At 38.3% G+C, this 10,203-nt stretch overlaps 1 protein-coding gene across 1 annotated transcript; it reads left to right on the top strand.

Annotated features, from left to right (window-relative positions):
• Positions 1 to 241: 241 nt before the first annotated feature.
• LOC133664544 (zinc finger protein 771-like) lies at positions 242 to 9,033 on the top strand. The gene is made up of 3 exons (XM_062069253.1): positions 242 to 1,024; positions 3,464 to 3,658; positions 6,563 to 9,033. The coding sequence occupies exons 1-3, from the start codon at positions 901 to 903 to the stop codon at positions 7,654 to 7,656; spliced, it is 1,413 nt and encodes a 470-aa protein (XP_061925237.1). The 5' UTR covers positions 242 to 900; the 3' UTR covers positions 7,657 to 9,033.
• The last annotated feature ends 1,170 nt before the right edge of the window (positions 9,034 to 10,203 follow it).

Here is a 10,203-nt window from a genome sequence, read left to right as displayed (position 1 = left end):
GAAAGGCAAATACTGGGAAATAAGTTAGCGAAAAAGACTGGGTTGAATAAAAGAATATAAAGTAGGGATCCACCTCGGTCCACACTCCATTTCAGTAGGTGGCGGTAATGCACACCACAAGGCTGCTTGTCAACCGCCATTAAACCCCATTTACTTCCGTGGTCATGTTTCCTCTTACGTCATTGACAGCGATCGATAGCACTTCTGTTTTGACTGCCCGTCGCTGGAAGGATACTTCGTCTTTGACAGCTGCTGGAATCTGAAGAAATCGATTATTGTTTTTTTTTTGTACAGGCGCGAAACAGGACAGTCGCGTGCCGGTGAAGGACCCCCGGCAACTTTGTGACTTTATTGGACGCAGCCCCGGAAGTAAATGGGGGGGAAGAAATTTGGCGTGACAACTTTGTTTATCCCTCACGAACTTTGACCTCGACAAATTGGACATGCGCAGAAGCCAACTTGGAAGTGGTCCATTGAAAGGTTTCTAGCGCGACCTCCTGTACTGTAGAATGTAGTATGGACCATAGGACAGGACGGAGAAGTCCCGTTAAGAAGCTGTGGAGGCCTAAGATGCTCTACTAGTCTGCTGGAAATCCAAAGAAGACGAAGGAGTAAAAAGCAAAATGGCGTTTGACAGAGACGGCCTAAACGTGGCCACTGGCCATTATTGTTTCTCTATTTGTATTTAGTGCATACATGTACGCATATATGTCGTGTAGTAGATGAAACATTGTTAGTCATTGTTTGTATCCGGATACATTAGTCTGAGCGCACTTTATGTGCTAGCTTAGCTTGCTAGTTAGCTTAGCTTGTTAGCTGCTAACAAAGAGACGCGGACGTTATCGACACATCGCTAAGTAGAGATCAAATGTGAGTGTAAAGTGTTGTGATTGTGTGAAAATGTGCGAAAGAACGATAGCAAAGTATGAGGAGGAACTTTGTCCAACAAAAGAGGAGAAGGAGCGACAACATCAACTTATGGACGCTGTTTTCAAGAAACATCAAGTTGTGTTACACAGAACAGGTTTGTTTACTTCTTACTCTCACATCTTTACTAACTTTATATTTCATTAGCAACACTTTTCTTCAATAGGAAGATGCTTTGTCTTGTGGGGATGATGCAATGCTTTGATTTAGATTCTTCATGAAAACGAGACAGTTTGAGGTTGATGTTCCTCTCAGTTTGTAACAATGTGTGATTGATTGATTGAAGGACTTATGAGAAGTTTGCATAGGAAAGGGTACAGTTTCATCACGGTACACATTCACTGCTACAAGAAAGCCTGACATGGTTTCAGTTGAAATATTTTTTCACTTACACAGAACACAGTATTATGTAGAAAGTAGCATTTAAAATACAAGTATAATTTAAAAAAACAAAAGGCTTTGTTTATTCCCAGTTACGAGTAGCCACAACCTGTAATGTCTTTTCAATGCAGCTTTGAAGGAAGTAAGGGATTTACACTCCTTTATGACTATTGATAGGGAGTTCCACATGTTGGTGGTATAGCAGGCAAACAAATAAGAACCTTTTTTGGAGTGAAATCTGGGTTGAATGGGATTCGTTCAACTACCTCTAATGTTGTAATGGTGAATACATTTTACATGTATGTAGTCAGCTGCAAAGGTATTTTAGTGGAATGGTGTATGTTGGTGTATGGAATCAGATTGATACCCAAATTTGTGGTATCATCCAAAACTAATGTAAAGTATCAAACAACGGAAGAATAAGTGATTATTACATTTTAACAGAAGTGTATATAGAACATGTTAAAACAGAAAATAAGCAGATATTAACAGTAAATGAACAAGTAGATTAATAATCCATTTTCTACCACTTGTCCTTAATAATTTTGACAAAATATTAGAATATAAATGACACAATATGTTACTGCATATGTCAACAGACTAAATTAGGAGCTTTTGTTTGCTTACTCACTACTAAAAGACAAGTTGTCTAGTATGTTCACTATTTTATTTAAGGACAAACTTGCTATAAGAAACATATGTTTAATGTACCCTAAGATTTTTTGTTAAAATAAACCCAATAATGTACTTTTTTGTGGTCCCTTTTGTTTAGAAAAGTATCAAAATACATTTTAGTACAGGTCCCGGTACCAAAATATTGGTATCGGGACAACACTAGTAAGAACAGAATTTGTCGGTTGATTCTTTGACTACCTTAGTAATCATGTTTTCAAAAGAGAGATTAGTCTCTACGATGCAGCCAAGATAGGTAATCTCATTTTTGTTTGTTATAATATTGTCACCCACTTTGACTGTGAAGTTATCTACTTTTCTGAGGTTAGGAATTGACCCAAAGACCTGTGTACTTGCAAGTACCAGCGTGAGTCTTAACTTGCCAGTTTGTCATTGAAAGCCTTGCTAGTGTAGGTTTTGAGGATTGTAGCTTTGCTTGTGTTGTGGCTGTCAGCCTCGGTTCTATGTTCTTTATGGGTATAGAATAAAATGGATTGATCACTTAAGCCGCATACAGTAGTTCCTCTTGTGATGATCTTAGACTGGTCAGAAGTAACAACGAGGTCTATGATAGTTTAAAAGGACTCACTCACCCTGGCAATGTTGGTGACACAGCTTAGTGAAGATTTTAAAAATGGGTGCATCCTTTCAGGACATATCTGTGTTCCAGTCCCCAAGAAGATGTAAACCTGTATCAACATGTTTACACAAAACTCACACAGTCACTAAATACATTTTATACTGTAATCAAATCTAATTTAAGTTGTTATTTTACTTCCTGATTCTGACCTACATGCAACAATAAGTGGAAGTAAACATTTATTTTCAATAACCAAAGTAGTCAACACTTGATTTATTAAAAGAACATAAATGTGACTGACTTTCCTTCAGCGCGTCGTAGATGGTCTCCAATTCCTAAAGAGGAATTGTTGATGGAGATACTCCATAAAAACACCACATAGTAAAACATGTTTTGGTAAAAGTTCCTTTTGTCCCAGCCAACAAAATGACCGCAAGAAAGTATTCTGCATGATGACATAAACATACCATGAATGTTTTTTTAAGTGATATTGAAGTTATGGTAATGACTATGTCATTACAAGATTGTGGTTACGTTTAGAGATAAAGTTTAGGTGTAGTAGACTGTATACAGAATAAAATATTTACACACTTTAGACCAGTGAGTGTAAAGTTAAGAATGCCTCAATCAATGCTGTCTCGTATTTATAAAACACTTTTCAAATTGGCCCCCATCAAATTTTCAAGTCGGTTTTTGTACTCACTGTACCAATTTTGAATTAATTTTAGGAAAAAAGGTGGTATTTCCCGTGTTTTTATAGTTTTTTTTTGCTATACACGCTTTTAACACAACACACAAAACAACACAAATAACATCACACAAAACAAGACAAATAATGTCATTGTGTTAACAGTGTCAGTCCAAAACTATTTCTATTCTCTCTTTATCTTATTTACCCAACAGACGTCCAGCAGCCCCCTCACATTAAAGAAGAAGAGGATGATCCACAGCCCCCCCACATTAAGGAGGAAGAGGGAGAGTGTCTTCTAGGGCAGGAGGATGATGATGTTACCAAGTTTCCACTGACTGTTGTCTCTGTGAAGACTGAAGAGCATGAAGACAAACCACCTGAGTCCTCACAGCTTCATCACAGTCCAAGTAAGCACAACATCCACATATCATTTTATTCTCAGGGCATTCAATCCATCACAACTGGACTGTTCACTTTGTCTTAGAAGACGTTTGTCCTCTCATCCAAGTAGGCTTCATCACTTCATGCACATAGACTTCAAGTCTTAAATCTAATCACTGGAATTTTGGGGGGAACTGCACTTTTTTGGGGAATTTTTTCTATCGTTCACAATCATTATAAAAGACATGACGATGGATATATATATATTTTTTAAATCACTTTCTAACTCTTAAATGTAAATAAAAGTCCACTTGCAATGGAGCCAATGGGAGGTCCTCTATAACCATCCAAAAAGCACCAACAATACTCCATTTGCATTTCGTGGCTTGAATAGCAACCAAGTATTAGTGATATTGTTATTATAAGTGCTAACGCAGACAAACTATTTATAGCTTGTGTGTCTATGTTGACATCACCGGCTGGTGAGCTCCTTCCTCGCCTCGGTGCTGGTGAAAGATTATTCCAGATCATGAATCGTGCCTCTCACCTGGATAGTAGAAAGATGAAGATGTACTCTGACAAGTTGGTACCGTTTGACAGCCAATTTAGACCCGGCAATGGCGAACGACACAAAAAGATGCTTGGCTTCACCCCCCTTTTCCGTGCGACGATTATAAATCATTGTTTATCTCAATGGGAATATAACAAGATTATATCAGTCTGTGTCATAGTGACAACAGACCTTGTACAGTAAGTGATGTTTTTTGTTTGTTTGTTGGCTCTCATGAATTCTGTATTGTGTATTATTCAGTGATGTTGTTAAAAAAAACGAACATTGAGATGTGTTTTTGAAATGAATTCGCTAATGAGCAAAAATATGCAAATACATATATACCTACACTTTCTGACAGTCGCTTCCGGATGCGTCGTTTTGGGGGCGGTCTTATTCACGTGGCTCACCTTCGACAGCGTCTTCTCCCCGTCATCTTTGTTGTAGCGGTGTAGCGTGCAAGGACGGGAGTGGAAGAAGTGTCAAAAGATGGAGCTACCTGTTTTAATGACATTCAGACTTTACTTAAATCAACAACGGAGCAGCATCTCCACATCCGTGGCTCACTAGTGCAACAACAACATTGGAAATGTGTCCCGTGAAAAACCGTCCGACCGGAACTCTTTAATAATTAAAGTTCCTTGGGTGAATTATGTAAAGTCACTACATCGGTATCTTTTAGTGCTTTACTGACAGATTTTTACACTACTTCATATTAGAAATGGCAACAGCAGAGGGTGAATGTCCCATAACAAGAAGATAGAGAAAAAGAAGGAGCTTATCGACTATGGCATCAGCACGGACGTGCGCAAATTTTCAGGACTTCTGAAGATCTCAAATACAGATCAGCAGGTACCAGAAGGTAAGAACAGTTGGTTTTGCATCATATTGTAAAACAAAACACCAGATAATGTGTCTGCTAATGGGTGCCATTTTAGTAATACTTGTATCTCTGACTACGGTAGCCGTAATGGGCCGACAATCCATCAAGCGGTGCGGCTTCAAAGTCGTACTAAAACATTTTGACGGATTTTTGAGTGCCGTGTGTAATGTTCTTTATTTTCAATGGAACATTTAACGTTTTGTTGTTTAATGGTGGCATATTGCAGTCTACAGGTATCTCTTATGTGTGACTACCATCATCTGGTCACACTTATCATTACACCATGTACTAAATAAAATTGCTTCGAGGTCGGTAAGCACAACCAGAATTATTCCATACATTAGGCGCACCAGGCTGTAAGGCGCACTGTCAAGTTTTGAGAAAATGAATGGATTTTAAGTGCGCCTTATAGTATGAAAAATGCGGTACATGAACAAAGTGAGCCTCTTGTCAGTCATTCACAATCTTTGTTCCGGCTACTTGCAATTTCCTCCACACGTTTTCCTGTGTGCAGTAGTGTTGGCGACGTTCACTTTCATGTTGGAGATAGAACTAGTCATTTTAAAACAACGCTGAATTTTAATGTATGCATTGCTTTGAAACTGTAGGAGAATAATTTTTATTCAAGTCCTCGCATCAGCTGGTAATTGATACAGGCCCCCATATAGCTGCCGGGGGATATGCCTGTTGTATGATTCTTTAATTTTGGGTCTTTTAGAATCAGCATGTCTTTGTCCATTTGTGTCAAGAAGCTGAAATTAGGTCTGAAAACCTTTTGACAAGTTGACTTCATGCCAATAGGACTTTTCAAAGTGTAGAATACCATCCGCCTTAAACAGAATATTCTACTTTGAAAGTAAACTGGATCATTTATTTTGTGTTTATGCATGACTTCCTGTCCCACACAAGCAGATTTTAGCTCAATTGAACCACCTTGTTGTGTCGACCACTAAATATAGAAGCCGGGCGGTGGAAACTGACACATTGACTTGAAAACTAAAAAATGGAACGAGTCTGTCGCCGTGGCGCCGCCGTTCCACATCCAGTGGAAATCCCCGGTTACATTTACAAACGTTGCTTGGCGAGATAAATGACGAAACCATACTTTCAACCCACAGCACTCGCAGTGAGCAAACTCGACCACAATATGGCGTCATAGCAGAGACAACAATACAGATTTACACTGTAAACAACCTAATATTTTCTCCAAGTTTATACATCAGTAACTGACAATAAAGTCACAGGGGGCGCTGGAGCCTATCCCAGCTGCACTCAGGCAGAAGGGAATTTATGGCAATATAGATTTTAGGCCATTTTGCCCACTCGTAAAAAGTGGTCTTTTCCTGTGAATAATGTTGTAAAGAGCAGTGTGTTTGTTTTTAGGCCAATTCATATAATAAATTGTTATTTTAATTACATGTAAATGTACTGAATGTCTCATGTGACCGAACAAATCTGGACATTTCTCAAGCATGTTTGTCATTTTGTGTCCTGCAGACGTCTGTGAAGAACAACTTCTGCCTGAAAAACAGGAGTGTAGCTTCAGGATGGTGAAGGAGGATCCATCAAAGAGGAAGACCAGGCGCCACGGACCCTCTGGCGTCTCCTTTTCCTCTTTGACACAGACCCTTCCCTTTATAAAGGAAGAGGAACACTCACTGACCCCCCACATTAAAAAGGAAGAGGAGGAACACAGCATCAGTCAGGAGGGCGAGCATCTTGAAGGACTGGAGGAGTTCCCAGTGACTGGTGTCCCTGTGAAGAGTGAAGATGATGAGGTCAAAGGTGAAAGTGAGGAGAAGAGAGAGGCGGAGCCTCCAAGCAGCAGCTCAACACAACACATGACAACAGAAGCTGATGGAGACCACTGTGGAGGATCACAAGCAGACAAGCTCTTAGCTCCACTATCAGATAGTGAGGACACAACGTCACACTCTCCTGACACTGATGATGAAGACTCTAAAGATGATAAGACATGTCACACTGACAACACTCACTGGAAATGTTCTCACTGTGACACAATGTTTAAATACCATAGTTCTCTGAAAAGACACATGAGAATACACACCGGAGAAAAACCTTTTATCTGTTCAATCTGTGGTAAAGGTTTTGTTCTAAGTAACTATTTGAAAGTGCACATGAGAAGACACACTGGTGAAAAGCCTTTTATCTGTTCAATCTGTGGTAAAGGTTTTGTAGTAAGTCGCAAATTGAAAGTACATATTAGAACACACAATGGTGAAAAACCTTTTCCCTGTTCAAACTGTGGCTTATCTTTTACAAGGAAGGAACATTTGAAAGTACACATGAGAACACACACTGGTGAAAAACCCTTTTCCTGTTCAACCTGTGGTAAAGGTTTTACACAAAATCAGAATTTGAAAAAACACGCTAGAATACACACTGGTGAAAAATCACATTCCTGTTCAATCTGCAACAAAAGCTTTTGTGAACGATCAAACCTTGTAAGACACATGAGAAGACACACAGGAGAGAAAGTGTTGAGTTGCAGTGTGTGTGGTGAAAGATTCTCTTATAAGTACCAGTGTAAGAAACACAAGTGTGCTGGTGAGAACAGCAGCAGCAAATGAAACTGCAGGATTAGAAATAAACTGTCAAGACTTTAATTTGGACTTTCTAACAACATCAGCACATATAACATGTGTGACATTGTTGTTTGTGTAACAATCTTTTTAATATGCTTCCATCCATCCATCCATTTTCTACCGCTTATTCCCTTCGGGGTCGCGGGGGGCGCTGGAGCCTATCTCAGCTGCATTCGGGCGGAAGGTGGCGTACACCCTGGACAAGTCGCCACCTCATCACAGTAATATGCTTCTACATTTATAGATTAGATAGTTTGAAATATTGACGTTAAAGTTAAAGTACCAATGATTGTCACACACACACTAGGTGTGGTGAAATTTGTCCTCTGCATTTGACCCATCCCCTTGGGGAGCAGTGGGCAGCAGCGGCGCCGCGCCCGGAAATCATTTTGGTGATTTAACCCCCAATTCCAACCCTTGATGCTGAGTGCCAAGCAGGAAGGTAATGGGTCCCATTTTTATAGTCTTTGGTATGACTCGGCTGGGATTTGAACTCCAACCTACCGATCTCAGGGCGGACATTACATATTTATATTTCTAATTGTTGTTAATCCCATAGATTAGCACCTTTATATGATATACATATGTACTGGTTCACATCTGAAACATCTTCTGGACCACTTCAGGAAGCTTATTATTATTTACTTTATACATCATTTGAACAGTTGTCTTTTATACAATTTTAAAAATGTGTAACTATGAATAATTTGTTGGGTCTCTATAATCCATTTTATTAATGATCTTTATGACTCTCTTTTGTAATATGATGATTGTGTTGTGATTGTCTTATATGTATGTTCTCAGACTTTATGCAATATAAAAGTGAGAGAAAATAGCTGAATTGTTTGTGGAAGGATGGTTTTGTTTTACAAACCTACATTTGTGGATTAAAAAAAAATTCCCATTATTGGGTTTTAAACAAGCTGAAGACTTGTCCAGGGTGTACTCCGCCTTCCGCCCGTGTGCAGCTGGGATAGGCTCCAGCACCCTCCGCGACCCCGAAAGATACAAGCGGTAGAGAAACGATGGATGTGTTTTAAACATTTTTATGTTTTTTTTAAAAAAATTTAAACATCCCCAAAACAATATCAATATCAAAAGCCAATATTGTACATCATCCCACAGAGATTTACTTTGCATACATTCATAAAATAAACTGTGTATTTTGTTTCCCTATCACAGAACGAACAAGTGTTGTCTTCAATTGCAAAACAACATCCTAAAAATTATTTTAAGTGTTGTTGTTTTTTTTGTTAAATATACTATTTTGCTTTTGGAAGAATGGAAACTTTCAAGTTATGTATATTTTTTGTTTGTTTGTTTTGTTCCAGAGAAAACACAACAAAGAAGAAATAGTAAAAAATTGTCTAATGTCAGAGTTTCAAATCTGTAATATTGTGTCCATCCTCCAAAAGCCCAGAAAGTTTAGAAAAGAGTTATGAAAAAGGTGAGATGCTGTATTTAGAATATTTTGAACGAAAGCTTTTATAATTTTTTAAAATGATTTTGTCTATTTACAGGTCGTTCTTAATGAAATCTTCAAATAATAAAATACTTTTATCAGTCAATAAGTGCATCAGCATCATGCCTTTTTCAAACCATTGCTGTACAACGATAGGTTTTTTAATATAAGAACAATTCCATAGTGGAGTATTGTGTGTGATAAAGTTGTGTTTGTAAATTAGTTTCCAGTACAACAACACTTGCTGGTAGGGATGGGTACCGTTCACATTTCAACCGATGCGGCACAAATTCCGGTACCTTGAAATCGATACCAATCCTCAACGATACCACTTTTTGGTACTTTTGTGTGTGTTAATAATATGGATTGTTTGTGATAATTAAATCTACATTTTTATTGCAACATTTAAAAATGAGCTTGTTATGATAAATGTTGTCCTTTTGTTACATACTTTTTTATTATCATTCACAAGTACGTTTATTTACAGTTGCAAGTCCAATACACTCGATGGTGGTAGTGTAAATTCATAGTGTTTTTGTTCCGCACAAAAAAGTGTTAATACTGTATATATTGTACTTATTACTCACAAGTCTTAGTTATAGTTTTCATTAACTAATTTAGAGGTGTTAACGTCATGAGAAATTGCTAATGCTAATCAGTAACATGTCAAAAGCAAAACCAATGTATATTAGCATCAAGCTAGCACAAGTTTCCGAAAAGTGGAGCCTTAATTTACCTACTTTGTAGCATTTTTTTAGTCAATTTCTTTGTTGGCATTGACAATTGCAACGTTTGGCTGAGTCAGCTCTCAGTGCTGCTGGAGTGATCACCAAATGTCGAACAGAGGTCAATTAGTTTTAAGTTGAATATTCAACAGACATTCAACATCCAGCCAGGCTAACTGTTTGTCCCCGGCATTGAAAACTTATGCCCGTCTGTCAGTCCGTGCTGACAAGTGCTTTAGTTTAAGGGACCGTCAATAAAGTACTTGTCATTGGCTCATAAAGAACATTTCAATTGTCAATAGCTTTAGTCATGTGACCTAGAACCTCAAACCTACTTTCATATTG

Source organism: Entelurus aequoreus, linkage group LG14 (genome assembly GCF_033978785.1).
Source record: "Entelurus aequoreus isolate RoL-2023_Sb linkage group LG14, RoL_Eaeq_v1.1, whole genome shotgun sequence".
Taxonomy (NCBI): Eukaryota; Metazoa; Chordata; class Actinopteri; order Syngnathiformes; family Syngnathidae; genus Entelurus; species Entelurus aequoreus.
Note: the sequence above shows the minus strand (reverse complement) of the source record. Positions and strands in the feature narration are given on the sequence as shown.

Excerpts from the sequence above, each read along its gene's own strand:
- LOC133664544 (XM_062069253.1), top strand. The coding sequence starts at position 901 with ATGTGCGAAAGAACGATAGCAAAGTATGAGGAGGAACTTTGTCCAACA. Across the intron at positions 1,025-3,463 it reads AGTTGTGTTACACAGAACAG|ACGTCCAGCAGCCCCCTCAC; the intron begins GTTTGTTTACTT and ends TTTACCCAACAG. Across the intron at positions 3,659-6,562 it reads ACAGCTTCATCACAGTCCAA|ACGTCTGTGAAGAACAACTT; the intron begins GTAAGCACAACA and ends TGTGTCCTGCAG.